Source organism: Phyllobates terribilis, unplaced genomic scaffold (genome assembly GCF_046119375.1).
Source record: "Phyllobates terribilis strain yellow unplaced genomic scaffold, ASM4611937v1 Scaffold_1__5_contigs__length_1240528914, whole genome shotgun sequence".
NCBI lineage: Eukaryota > Metazoa > Chordata > Amphibia > Anura > Dendrobatidae > Phyllobates > Phyllobates terribilis.
In genome coordinates this window covers 44,240,702-44,255,687 of record NW_027362761.1, presented here as the reverse complement: position 1 = coordinate 44,255,687, position 14,986 = coordinate 44,240,702, and the positions used below count along the sequence as shown (strand labels likewise).

The following is a 14,986-nucleotide window of genomic DNA, read 5'->3' as shown; positions in this document are numbered from 1 at the left end:
TGACCAAACTTTTGTCCAGCTGCCGCGGATCTATGCGGGTAAACGTGGGCCCCGTTTCCCGCTATCCTATATGGTGCCTTCCTAGCAAGGTTTAGCAGGGGGTCGCACCAAGTGATGATCACGACCTCCGGTTCTTGGCTGAGGATTATTTGCCTCCACCAACTTGGGATCCGGTACCCTTTTCTTGCCTGACCCGTCACCTGTAATTTCCTGGGTCCTTAGGGTCCCTTCTGCCTTCTTGTTTCTGAGCCCTTCTACACTTTGGGTACTTCTCCTCTTTTTCCGTTCCTTTCTGTTTCTGTTCCTTTCTCCTGGCTCCGGCCTTCACCCTAGACCCGCCTTTGAGCAGGGCTCCTACAGAGCCTCCGCTCCCTGTCTTCTCCTCTCACTGACTAGACTCCTGTCCTAAGATGGTGCCCACCTTTTATACCTCCCCTAGAGTGTGAGCTCAGGTGACCAGCAACCAATGGGCTCCTACCTATGCTCAGAAACCTTCCCCTTCTGCTCCTACATCACTGGGTTTCCCCCCCCCCTCCCCACTCCAGCCAGGGATATGGTCTGTCGTGCCTGCATTACTATATAAATGGGAGCACCGTTGAGCTGTCCCCCGGAAATGGGGTGTGTGTGATGCATGCAGCTAACTGAGCCCTGGTCCATACTTCATCCTTACCCGGGAGTGGAATACCACACCTCTGGTTGAGGTGCAATACCCCTGTTGTGGCTGAACCCTCGGGGCGCTACATTTGAATACATGATTCCAGTAGGCGGTCCTACTAGTGATTGACAGCTAGCTCTACATGTAAAGTCATACAGGGGGAGACCGTCAATCACTGAATAGGACTGGCCGCTGGACTCATACAGTGGTGTGAAAAAGTGTTCCCCCTTCCTGATTTCTTATTCTTTTGCTTGTCTGTCAGACTTAAATGTTTCAGATCACAAAACAAATGTTAATATAAGACAAAGATAACACAAGTAAACACAAAAGCAGTTTTTAAATGAAGGTCTTTATTATTAAGGGAAAAAGAAATCCAAACCTACAGGGCCCTGTGTGAAAGGCCGCAGCACATCATGCACAGTAGCATCTATCGGCAGGCGTTATATGCCCCTGCACATGCGCAATCGCCATTTTATTGTAGTAAAAAAAAACATTTTTTTTTTAGCTCCAGCAAAAAAATGGCACAGACACATGAGCAGTAGCAGCTATCGCCAGCGCCATTTTGCTGGATGTAAATTTTTTTTTTTTCCTAACCCCACATAGTATATGCATTATGGAAAATAGGAGGCAGGTCACTGAAGGATCAGTGAGCTGTCTAAAGCGCATACAGATAAATATGTAAGCAGAGCGCCCCTCACAGGCCGCCCGAAGCACCAAAATCTAATTATCTCAAAACTGCAATTAAAGATTAAAAAAGAACCACAGGACAGATTTCGTTAACCCAGGTATCATTTTAATCAGTGTAATGTCACCCACCTGACGGTGTAAGTAGTTTACGGAGCACAATCCTGCTGACAGGTACGCTTTTAAGTGATTTGTTGATTGAGAACAGGTGTGGCAGTAATCAGGCCTGTGTGTGGATAGGGAAATTGAACTCTGCTTCCCAAATATTTGATAAACCACAGCTAAATTATGTTTTAAGGGATGCAGGGGGGGGGCGGCAATCATTTTTTCACACAGGGCCCTGTAGGTTTGGATTTCTTTTTCCCTTAACAATAAAGATCTTCATTTAAAAACTGAATTTTGTGTTTGCTTGTTATATTTGTCTAATATTTAATTTTGTTTTGTGATCTGAAACATTTTAAGTGCGACAAACATGCAGAAAAATAAGACATCAGGAACGGGGCAAACACTTTTTCACACCACTGTATGCATACAAGTACGGGGGCTTTTAATGAATAAAATGCAAGTTTTATTGAAACTTTTCCCAAAAAATTGTCTATTGATGTGCTCAGCTCCTCCTGCTGTATATCATTCTGTATGCACATTAGATGCGATTTTCTACATGATGGGTTCCCCTAACTTACTTGATTGGGAATATTGCTTCTCAGTTTACTAAGTATTATAGACACATTAAATCTGCATGTCGTTTAACCGTAATCTGCCGTGGTTTTGGGCTGCAGTACTTGGCCGTGCAGTTTTTAAAGGTAATTCATGTAAGATAAACGCGTTTCAACACCTGACCAATTATATATGTGTTTTAGATGCCATTCAAAATCAAAGTCCCACTGTTGTGTGTGTGTGTGTGTGTGTGTGTGTGTGTGTGTACCCATAGAACATATGTCACGTGTAGAGGAAGACCTTAACGTCCAGTCCCCTTCTAGGCAGTGGGTTTGGGGCTCCGCATAGTGTGGGTTATGTGAATGTTGCTTTGATTATCTCGGTAGAATCCTGGTAATACAAGTGAAAATCTAGTCCTGTGCATGTATTCAGATAGCCTCACTCTGTCACCTCTGCAGTTTACCATCAAGCCCTAAAGTTCAAGGCCTGTGTAAAGTAGCCGATGTTAATCTCAGCAAGGCATGCAGTGTGCTGGCTCCCAACCAGCTGATGACCGTCCCAGATATTCAGGAGTTGTCAGATTACAAGGAGGTGACGTCCTTCCCATGCAGCTGGGAAAAGAGTTCAGCTGCACAGTTATGGACGAGATGTACTCTTCTGGGGAAGCTATTCACTGGGAGTTGTATTATATTTTCTTGCACTCGTTTAAGTAAGGATATTTCTTCATTATTGCTGTACTCTGTGTGAGAAGGTCACTGGTAAAATACTGGAGGTGAGATATGTGACACTCAGGATGTTAGCCTCAGTGATATAAACCTGGATAAATGCTCCAGCATACGAAGTGCTGAGGGGGGGGGTAATCTGCCATATTAAGGGCTAGGTTTTTGTGGGCAGCTGAAGAGTGTATGGGAGGCTGTCCACCATGTCTCCTTCCCAGGGTGTGGTCCAGAAGGTATATGTGGAGCCTTTGGACTCATTCATTGTTCAGTGTGCCTGGAGATGAGAGATACAGAGCTGGGCTCATTTTAAAGAGAGCTGAACCTTGTGTTTTTCCCTGAGCACATTTTGAACTGGTTTATGCCGCACATTTTTACTAAACCAGTGGAGGACTTAAATGGAAAGTGCTCCTGTTTCTAGCTCTTTGAGCAGCCGAGTGAGCAGATCTACCACACGGTAGTATTTTTACATTCTATGCCTTTCTGAAATTATTTTCCAAAATTATATCTGCACACCTGAAGGAAGCGTGTGCTTGTTTGCTGGTGAACTGCGCTAGTTTAGATATTGACATTTTCAAAACTGACGATGTTTTGTCCTTTTTAAATGGATTTTCCCATGAACAAATTACATTTTAATTAAGATCTTAGAATAATACAATTGTGGAACTTATTATGTGTTAAAAAAGAAATGTTCCTGTGAGGAGGAAGCAGAGTATACAGACATTACAGCACGGGGATCTCAGCTGCTGCTTTCTGTGAGGTAAAAATAAGCAGCAAATGTTTTACCTCTTACAGCAGGGGATCACAGCTGATTCTAATATCTGTATAGTCTTTTGCTTCCTCCTCTGCCCAGGAGCTGTGGTATGATCAGACCATGTTACACATCCATTACACAGTACACAGCAGGGGCACATTTATAACATTATCTCAGCACATTTTATTTAACATCCAATTGTGGAACTACTTATTCCAAGATCTATTAATTAAAATGTACTTTGTTCATGGGAAAACCCCTTTAATGCCCTGCAAAACTTCCCATTATAAATGGGATATTTTTTTCCCCCTTTATACTTTTTAGTGTGCCCAGTTTTTTTTGGAAGGAGGGGGGAGTGCACATAAGGTCATATTTAATTCTACATGTAGTTATCGGAAAATGGTCAGAACCAGGAAAAATATGCCACATTTCCTCTTTTGTCATGCTCTTGTTTAATCATTACGTAAAAAAGGATTCCTCTTAATTCTCCCATCAATACTGATCCAAGTAAAAAAGTATTTTGGTAACCTACATTTTGCATGACAGTAACATATTCATGCTTGAGTCACTGGTGCCTATATACAATTTCTTAGGAGGAAGGGAAGTTTTTTTTCTTTATTACTTTATGGATATATTTTGGGAATTTCACAAGGCATCTGCTATTATATACTTACATATTATATACTTTCTTTGGTGAAACCCGCTGACAGCACACATACAGGTTCATACATTAGACTGAATGTTATACACTGTCGTTCTGACATTAGATCTCAAACACAATGTGAACCTAGTCTAACAAGTTCATGGCCAAAACTCTGCACATAGCTCTACCGTTGTGTTGTTGAGCAAAGGTGTATGGGGAAAAGTTATGGTGAGTGTTAGCTTGGCTATTAATTCTTCTAAGGTTTGGCCTACATAAGCACCTATAACACTAAAATCGCATCATATCACACCTAGGTTTTTTGTTGTGATGATCCCATACAAAGCTTGTGACCTTTCTTGTTATTGAGCACTTCTGTTTATGTGATATGTAAAACAAGTTTCATTCTTTAGCATTTTATCCACTGAAATTTGGGTTTCTTTTTGTGATGTATATATGTACAGTACAGACCAAAAGTTTGGACACACCTTCTCATTTAAAGATTTTTCTGTATTTTCATGACTATGAAAATTGTACATTCACACTGAAGGCATCAAAACTATGAATTAACACATGTGGAATTATATACTTAACAAAAAAGTGTGAAACAATGCAGAAAAATCTTTAAATGAGAAGGTGTGTCCAAACTTTTGGTCTGTACTGTATATATTATATAATATTCTTAACTCGACCTATCCTTTGAGCCTTTCATGAGCTGTCCATTTTTATGTTTTTCAGATACAGACATTTCATGTAGATGCACCATGTAAGACCGTAGAAGACCTTACCAGTGGGGTTGCAATGGCTATGGTCCTTCAGAAAATGTAAGTTGACACATTAGTATATAATTCGAATGTAAGGCTAGTTTACACCTGTATTCCCTGACTGTTTGTTATTTTTCTTTACCCCAACATCATCTGTCGAGTGAACCCTTTACAGTAGTTGGTGGGGTTGGTGGGTTTGGAAGACTTTGCTTTCATGTGTATGAGTGCCTTTAAAGGTAGAGATTTGGAATGTTTCAGGAGACCTTTTCATAGATTTGATGCTTTGGTTTGCCTTGCTTCTAGAGATGAGTGAACCCGAACTTTAAAGTTCGGGGTTTATACCTGTCCGGTGCTGAACTCCAAACACTGACTTCTCCTGGAAGTCAGTTTCAGTGTTCGGAGTTCCGAGAGGAGAGAGAGAGATTTTTCCAGCTACACAGATCGGGTCCCCATTGATTTTAATGGGGTTTCAGTTCAAGTTCGGGTACAGTTCTGGTAACCGAACTATAGATTAAAGTTCAGTCGGGTATCAGAACCCTAACTTCCATGGGTCCGCTCATCCCTGCTTACTACGATTACACTCATGGAAAGGAAGCCAGTAGGAGTGCTCCTTGTAGGATGCGTCATGTTGCATGCCAAGAAAACGTATACCAAATTCAGGCATGTTTCTTAAAACCTGCCAAGGTAAAAACAGGATTTCCTTAAAACTTCATGTCTGTAGTTAGTGAATTGGTCAGTAGGTTTTTCCTTACTCTACTCCGACAGTGATAATCTCCTGCTGATAAAACAATGATTGCATTGAAACTACAACAAACGGCCCAGTAAGTGACACATCACTGTTTTCAGGGTCTCTGTCTCTCCCCCCCATCATGCTCTCAGATAACATACCAAAAACCTGCTGACAGATTCCCTTTAATGTAGGCCTCAGATTCTCTTGCGTAAAATAGGGTAGAAATCTAGAAATCTCATGCTGTTATCTACTGGTTGACAGCTGAAGCCTGAGCTCACAGTGACAATGGAGGAGGCTACTAATGGCAACTGTCAACTGCATCACAATTTGCCATAGGACGCCAGAAACAGGAAGCCAATGATAACTATGGAGGAGACACGATAATGTAGGCCGGGATCTTGATTTGAGATCTGAGGGATCAACAAAAGATCTTTAAGCTGTCTATACACATTTAGTGTATATCTACCAAACCAGATAATTTTAGTAGGATCGAACAACCATCTAATTTGTATGGTGGGTTCTCCTGTCTTTTCCCCAGGAAGATAAGGGTCAGGCAGTTATATTTCAGTTTATTTAGGTTGCCTGTAGGTATGGTTGACTGTGATGCTAACATTGTCTATTTTTAGGCCATTAACCATATATAACCATTGCTCTATGGTAAGAATATGAAATACTGTAGTGCAACCTATGCTTTTATCATACATGATTTTATTTTTTTCTGATAAATAATTTGTAAGTACTGTAATTTAATCCGCCATTGTTGTGGCATCTTTTATTTTAATAATCTGTTGTCGCTATAGAGATGCCACTTTTATGTTCCCATCCTTTAGTAGAACTTTTTGCAATTTGTTTTGTCTTTTTCCAGCGAACCTACATACTTCGATGACAACTGGTTAAACAGGATAAAAACTGATGTGGGAGACAATTGGAGGCTGAAGGTACAGTTCTCTGGGTTTGTTTCCACTATTTGTATGTGTTTGTGCTACCTTTTCCCCACATTACACTGATCTTTGGCACGGTATTCACACAATGAACATCTTGAAAGTTAGTCTTATTCTCCCCATTTGTCTGCTGCCAGGCTCTACTATATTAAATTGTACAATAACTCCGTGCCAATATTTAAGAGGACTTTACAAAAAGTCGATTTCTGTGGTCTGAAATGGAGAAATAACAGCCTTTTCAATAAACCTTATTGATTTTTTTGGGTGGTCTTTTACCGGATTGTTAACACAGGCCAAGTACTGATGGGCACAGAATGTCCATTAGTATGATCATTGTGTCCCCATACAGCATCTTGTCTGTAGCACATCCCCTGTTTTACACGGTGAGATGCAATGATGATGATAATATTTTTTATGCCGCCATAAACTATTCAGTCACCCATTGGGCGATCACCGGAATCAAATGTTTACACGGGCCAATAATTCTGAACAAGGTAATTCTAATTTTGATGAGAATTATCCTACATTGACCCAAACAGTGGACAAGTGCTAGACTATCAGGTAAGCTTTTTCGATGATGTTCTTGCATGGGACTATTTTTGGCCCAGGCTGAATTACCTGATTTCTGTACCAATATATCCAATTTTATTGTGTATGTATGTGTATATACAGTTTATCCTGTCCTGTAGTGGCTGGATGTTCCATAAAAGCAAGCGAGTCTGACCTACTGAGTGACCTTCACCAAGCCGAGCAATAATTTTGGCTGCTTGAGGTTTAGCAGAAGCTTTACTTTGAAATCACAACAGGTGTTGTGCTGTTACGTCAGTTGGACGTTGTGACTGGACGGAGATTAACAGATACTTTGAAGAATAATCTGTCACTAGGGCACTGTTCACATCTGAATCGCAGAGAACTCAATGCTGTGATGGATCAATTGTCTCATCAACACCTGCAGTGATCTAGACAAACCATTAGCTTATAATTTGAGTCCCTTGACGTTTGACGAGGGATCCGTCATGTTAATGTAAAAATAGCGCGGAATGCACAATTATTGTTCCCATCAATCTCTACAGAGTTTACAACATAGGATCTTGGCTGCACAGATTTTTCTGTGATATCTATGCAGTTGTAAAATTTATTACTCCTTTTTTCTCACACAAGGTGTGGGTAAGACTTAGTGCAACACAAAGGGAAGAAGGAAAGGTAGCCCAGACTCTAGGGAAAGGGGGAAGTGGAGACCTCCTAAGCTGATCTGCTATCACCCTGTCTCCCCTAACATCTCTGTATTGGCTCTTCACCAATCGCCGGACGCGAACTTCACCCTTTCTTTCCCTTGCGTTGGGCCCTGGCTAGGGAAGGGAGGGGGATGAGTGCTAGTCGATCCCCACTGACAACTAAAGACAACAAGGGGAAACAAACAAGGAAGGTAGCTTGGCTTTTAGTCAACTTCAGAGGGTTTAACACCCGTCCTCATCACTCCAGAGAGGATGAAGTAATGCGCTTGCTCCGAGCCTTCACAAAGGGTAATGTGAGTATCGCTGGCACCTTCCTCCAGCAGACAGCAGATATTTATACACTCAGGCAAGGGTGTTAATTAGCCTGAGGAAGGTAGCCGCTGGGTCCTAGAGACAGCCTCTAAGAAGATGTCTGTAATGCCAAACGTAGAGATCTGCAACCAACTGCAGGGCGACTGTCTGTCCCTTCTGACACACCCGTCACATTTTTCTATAGTTTTTTTTTTTTTGCACTGCTACAAGTGACTGATTAGCCTCTTCCTGACATGGGACCAAATATACGTCCAATCTTCCTAGGTCTTCCCACAAATGGACGGATCAGTATGTCCAGGTGATTGTGCAGGCACAGGAGCTGTGACCAGCAAGATCACTGCCAGCACTGTCCCTGGCTGTTTAACTGTCTACATGCTGAGGTCATTAGTGATCTGTTACGCCTTGCCATAAGCAGGGTCTAATAAATCTCCAGTACGTGTAACACAACAATTGTAAAAATATATATAAAAAAACAAACCTCAAAATAAAGAACATAAACCTCATAAAAAATGTTTCGCCAATTAAAATGCATTTTTATGTCAAAAAAAATTTTTCATACTTATCTGGTATTGTCCTGTTAAAATAAGTAACTGGACCATTCTTCAGACGAGATCCTCCACAAACAGTTGTAGAAAAGATAAAAAAAGCTTCAGGAAAAACACTGGTACGTTGGCATCTAAAAGATGTCGTATGCACAAGCACACCCCTGATGGAGCCATTCACTATAATGAGGCAGATAGAGCCACTTTAGATTCAATCTTGTCTCCTTCCTTGCGGGGTACCATCTTTTTCAGGCTCTACAAAGCGCAGTCGACCATGCTTTTGTACACCTCTGAAACAACGGACACTGTTGATCAAGAGTCCGTACACAATTCAAAGTGACTCCATCTGACTCATTATAGTGAACGGTTCTGTCTGAGTCACGTATATCGGAGCTTTAGACGGAAACCTCAATGTACGTGCTCCGCATAAATGTGAACCGAGCCTTAAAAATCATCAAAAATATTTTGTACCCCAAAATGATACCAGTAAAAATGTCAACTTTACGTGAGAAACCAGCCCACACTCAGGTCTGTTAATGGAAATATAGGGGGTTTCCACGTTACTGGCAGAACAAAAGGGTCTGGAAAAGTGACATGGCTTCCCTCCTCCCAAAAAAACCCTCAAGCTAAATCTGCACTCACTAATCCAAATGCCCCATCTGTGCTAAGCCTCTTGGTGTGCCTAAACTGCAGTTAGTGTCCACATGTATGGCATTACTGTACATGTGAGAGCCCACTTTGAAATTTATGGGGCGCAAGCTGGGCACAATTTATTGGGCACTAAGCTGGCATTTTTGCAATTTTCACTCTGCAACACCAACGCTGGAAAGTAACTGTGAAGTCAAAATAGTCACTACTGAGTAGGGGGTGCAATTTCCAAAATGGGGTCATTTGAGTGGCTGTACAAATGGTGCCCTCTAACTATTCTAGGAAAATCTGCACTCAAAGTCTAATAGCGCTCCTTCCTTTCAGGCCTCGCCGTGTGGCCAAACAGTACTTAACGACCACATATGAGGCATTGTCACGTTTGGGAGAAATTGCGTTACAAACTATGTGGCCATTTTCACCTATTCCCCCTAGTAAAAATGAAACAAATATGTGGCTCAAACAACATTTTACGAGGAAAAAATGTAAATTTTGTTTTCTTTACCTCCTTAATGGTATAAAATTCTGTGAAAAAACTTGTTGTTATCATGACTCACTATACCTCTAGATGAATTCATTGAGGGGGTTTAGCTTAGAACATAGGGTGGGGGGTTTCTGCTGTTCTGAAACCTCAGTAGCTCTGCCATTGTGATGTGGCACCTGCAAACCATTCCAGCAAAATCTGCACTCCAATATGGTACTCCAAGTGTCCAAACAGTAACATCTGCCCATGTATGAAGAAAGTTGTACTCAGGTGAAAATGGGCTTAACGTTTTTTTTCCCTCATATTACCCCCTGTGAAAATAAAAAATTTGAGGCTAAAGCAACATTTTAGTGGAAAAATATCCAATTTTTTTTTATTTTCACGGCCTAATAGTATAAAATTTTGTGAAGCAGCCGTGAAATCAGAATGCACATACGGTAATCACCGTAGATGAATTCCTTGATCAGTGTAGTTTCCAAAATCGGAGTCACTTGGGGGTTTCTGCTGTTTTGGCACATCATAGGCTCATGAAGTGTGCCATGGCTTTTTCTGTCTTTTGGAGTACAATTATGGCTGGACTTGACAAATTGCATGTCTCAGAAAGGAAGGAGTGCTATGTGCCTAGTTTCTGGTCACATATGTAGTATTGGCCTATTCAGATGAAATTGTGCAACAAAGTGCGGGGGCTCTCCATGTTATCCTTGTGATATAATAAAAATTTGGGGCTAAGACAACATTCTAGTACAAAAAAATAATTTTCCTTCCACTTAAAGGGTTAATAAACTTCCTGAAATTAGGTTTTTAATGCCTTTAAGGGATTGTCCTGCCTAAAATGATAAGTCTGCAGTCACTCTGTACACTTATGAATCCCCCCCCCCCCACCAGCGCACGCACTGTGCGCTGCAATGATTTTTAAGCCGGGACCAGAAGGTATATATGAATTTATACATACTCCCGGCAAGAACCTGTCTAGTGGGCGCAGCCTCGCTCTATACACTGTCGCACACTATCATACATTTCTGCTATCTCTCTGATGGATTCATTTTTTTTCAGCCTAATGATGGTCTATTTTTCTTCCATTGAGAGCACCTTTAACTACATGTTGTGGGTTCACAGCAACAGCTTTGAGATGCAAATGCCACACCTGGAATCCGCTATAATTTATCTGTGATAAATTAAGATGAATGTGTGGTTTGTCTTAAACCCATAGTAGTACCAAAATAAGGTATTATCCTAAGTGCCCGACACACGTTTCGCGAGGGCTTCTTCTAAGGGGCGACGTCGCTCATTATGATAAACGCATTTATAAATATATTTTTTTGGGGGGAAAATTTGGCCATCATGTTTATAACCTATTGTTCTTTGATTGTACTTTAAGCACACAATAGTTACACAATGTGAGTTCCATTTCATCTAAACCTCGCTGATCATTAACTGCAAAATTTTCTTTAAGCTCAGTTCATATTTGCCCACTGGCTAGCTGACAATTTTTGGAGGTTGTATATCCCTTTTAAAAAGAGACCGCTATGTATTGGAGAGATGTAATTCCTAAACCTTTACTCCAATTAAGATGTGAATACCCTCAAATTAAAGCTGAGTCTGCACTTTAAACCCATATAAATTTATATAACTGCATCTTGAATATGTTTTGGTAAACAGCTAAAATGCCAAAACTTTTGTCACTATTTAAATATTTCTGGACCTACAGTACCTGTATGTCTGATCTCATTTTCTCTTTTTAGATCAGTAATCTGAAGAAGATTTTGAAAGGTATTTTGGACTACAATCATGAGGTAATTACATTTGGAATGCTGAAGATAATGACATTGCTTAGATTTATGATGAATAACATCTATTTTGCTCAAAATGAATTTTTGTCATTTATTTTTATATTGCACTTTTCCCTTTGGAGTCCATTAGACATTGAGGCTGGTTTTCAGGTCACAAATGTGGAATAGCTACGCCACTAGGATGTTGGGGAGCATTATGGTCCCTTTTCTTGCCTTTGGGTGTACGTTCAAAATTGCTGGACCAATGTTGGTGTATTAGTCAACGTAACACCTGTTCACTACTGCAGCTTCAGGTGTAGTCCTCCAGGTTTCAACCTTGAAAACTTATAGGTTCAGGCAGAGAAGCAGCACTCCAGTAGGATTATGTACTGTAAAAATTGTCTTTTTCGTCCAAGTCCACCTTCAGCTAAATAATCCTATTGAGAGTTTTAGGAGAGCTAACACAATATTGTATTATTAGGCTGTGTGCCCATAATAGCAGCGTTTTGGATGCAGCTTACCTCCGCTGCGTTCTACATTAGAAGCACAGTGGATGGGATTTATAGAAATACCATGCCCACTGTGCTTCTATTTGACGCAGTGTAAACTCCCCCGCGGCGCGTCTTTACTTTACGAGTCGCAGCATGTCAATTTCTGTTGCGGAGACGCTGGTCTCTGAATCAGAAATTTCCCCAATAGAATGTATTGGATACATGAACACATGTGGATTTACCTGTGTTATCGAATGCAGCGCTTTGGACGCAGTGAAAATACGCTGCGTCCAAAGCGCCGCTATAGCCTGATCGCGGGCACATAGCCTTAGACTTTCTATGAATCTGTACTTGTTGTTGCATTATTAAATAGAAACTCCCAACAGCTTGAGCTTTATTGTTGCTCAATCATGTGCATGCTTTAGGTCTTGTTAATATTTTCTACTCCTTTCAGGTTTTGGGACATCAGATAAATGATTTTACGCTTCCAGATGTTAGTTTGGTTGGAGAGCACTCGGACGCTTCTGAACTAGGAAGAATGCTCCAGCTTATTTTAGGCTGTGCTGTAAAATGCGAACAAAAGCAAGGTAATCCATGTTTGTCTTTATTGTCCTTTTAATATACAGTTGATGTCATAAGTTTACATACCCTTAAAGAAGTTGTCCACTACTTGGACAACTCCTTCTCATACCTCCTGCTTGGCCCCGGTAAAATAAAAAAATCATACTCCCCTCCCTTGCCGCTTCCGTTCCAGTGGTGGTGGTGTTGTATTACTTTGGACCACTAATTAAAAAATCCTGAGGATCTAACTTTGGTACATTTCCATTTATTTTCTGAAGATATTGTACAGTCTAGGAAAAAAATGAAGGGGTGCCAATAATGGTGAACAGCACTGTGTATTCTTGTAAAACACTTCTTGATCCTCAAAGATTAAAACATCATAGAGGTCAGTATGTTTCACTTATACAGCGCCATCAATTCCACAGCGCTTTACAGACATTCTCGCTACTGTTCCCTTTTGGGGCTCACAATCTAAATTCAATAGATTGGAATGTGAGAGGAAACCGGAGAACCCTGAGGAAACCCACGTAAACATGGGGAGAACATACAAACTCCTTGCAGATGTTGTCCTTGGTGGGATTTGAACCCAGGACCCCAGCGCTGCAAGGCTTCAGTGCTAACCACTGAGGTTGTTGCACTGCAACAAGGTAATGGAGTGGTCATCAGGAAGCCCTGACCTCAATACCATAGAAAATGTATGGGCAGAACTTAATAGCATGTGTGAGCAACGAGACCTTCAATCCTGACTTGGGTACACCGGTTCTGTCAGGAGGAATGGACCAAAATTCCAGCAACCTATTGTGAGACCCTTGAGGGAAACATTTGAGCAACGTTAGACAATTTAAAAGCAAATAGTAGCCATGTGTAAGTATGTAAACTTCTGGGCCACTGGGAATGCAATGAAAGAAACTAAAGCTGAACTAAATCATTGTCTCTAGTATTATTTTGACACTTCACATTCTTGAAATATAGTTGTGATCCTAAAGTTTGCCTTTGTTTTTATAGATGCATTTTCAGTTGCAAATTGGACCCTTTTGAGAAAGAAAGAAAAAATATTTTTTCAGTGTAAATGCGCTGGCATTTCTCTCTTTAAAAATCCAGTTGTCATTTTTATATACATTTTTTTTTCAGCTCTTTCTGCTCATTTTCTGCACAGAAACACAACTGAAAAAGTGCAGCGTTTATGATATGGGGGATATGGCCCAGAAGTGCAGTGAAAAATGCTTGAAACTTTTTTTTTTAGAAGTCAAAAAGAACACTAAAAATAGTGTGTGAAGGTAACCTAAGTCATACATTGAGGAATTGTGGCACGTTATAAAAGGTATTCCACAAGAAATCTGCTAAAACCCCATTGCCATTACAAGCAGGCTTACATTTATCATTCCTTCGTCAATTATTGCCTGCTGTCTGATCACATAGGTACCAGATACCAGATAAGTTTTTTATCACACTATTAGAAGGACTTGTAGTTTGTGCAACTTCATGAATGGTTACCCAAAGGTCAGAAAGTTCTAATATGATGCTTAGGTTTGGATGCTGTTTATCGGGGCTCATTTTATCATAAAACAGAAAGTAGTGAGTTTTCTTTTTTTATTTTAGAATTTTATATAATGTGATTGGGATGATTGTATTTCAGTGTAGTTACTTATGTCCGCCATTGTACGTATATTAATGTATGTGACCTTTTATTGGCAGAGTACATCCAAACCATTATGATGATGGAGGAGTCCGTACAGCATGTGGTGATGACTGCCATCCAGGAGGTATGCCATCTTCAGTTATAGTTTTCTGCCCTGTTTGCTCTTAATAAAGAACACTACCTAGTTTACCAATGCCTGGCCATGTACTGCACTCACCTATTGGCTTTTAACTCTATGCTACAGAGTACTTAACGCCATATTCCCACTTGTAAAAAAAAATTAAATAAAAAAGCTGCCTTTTTGCAAGTGTCAGCTCCAAAATACAAAGTGGCAATCTGCTCTGATTATTGCATTTTTGCTGCATTTTCTTTTTATGCATTTACCCCCTTTTTTAATGTTTTTTTTTTTTTTGTTAATGTGGATTTGAAGCAGCATTTTTAATGCATTAATTTTAGTGCAGAAATGCTGGAATTCTGCACTTAAAAACACAACTGTATTTTTTCAGAAGCCTATAGGGAGAAACCAAACCAAAGTTCAACGGTGTTAGTCATGAAATTACATCCACCTTGACTTAAGCTATTAAATGCAGCAGATTTTCTGTACAAAAAAACCCGCATTGTTTGCGCTACGCGAGCACATTGTCTGTCTAAAGTATTTACAACTTTCCAGATGCCACCTGGCACTGCATATTTGCCACATTGGTTTCAATGCTATCCAACTCCTATATCAGACATATGAAAAGTACGGTAATTGCTTACATTTTAAA

The 14,986-nt window shown here is 40.5% G+C and overlaps 1 protein-coding gene across 2 annotated transcripts in view; it reads left to right on the top strand.

Moving 5' to 3' along the window:
• The window catches only part of HOOK3 (hook microtubule tethering protein 3), an 83,070-nt gene that overhangs the window by 13,226 nt on the left and 54,858 nt on the right, over nt 1–14,986 (top strand). For both annotated transcript variants that reach the window (XM_073661159.1, XM_073661152.1), the window contains exons 2-6: nt 4,845–4,930; nt 6,466–6,538; nt 11,502–11,552; nt 12,474–12,606; nt 14,276–14,343. In XM_073661159.1, coding sequence (XP_073517260.1) covers nt 4,845–4,930; nt 6,466–6,538; nt 11,502–11,552; nt 12,474–12,606; nt 14,276–14,343 — 411 coding nt within the window. The remainder of the gene's footprint in view (nt 1–4,844; nt 4,931–6,465; nt 6,539–11,501; nt 11,553–12,473; nt 12,607–14,275; nt 14,344–14,986) is intronic.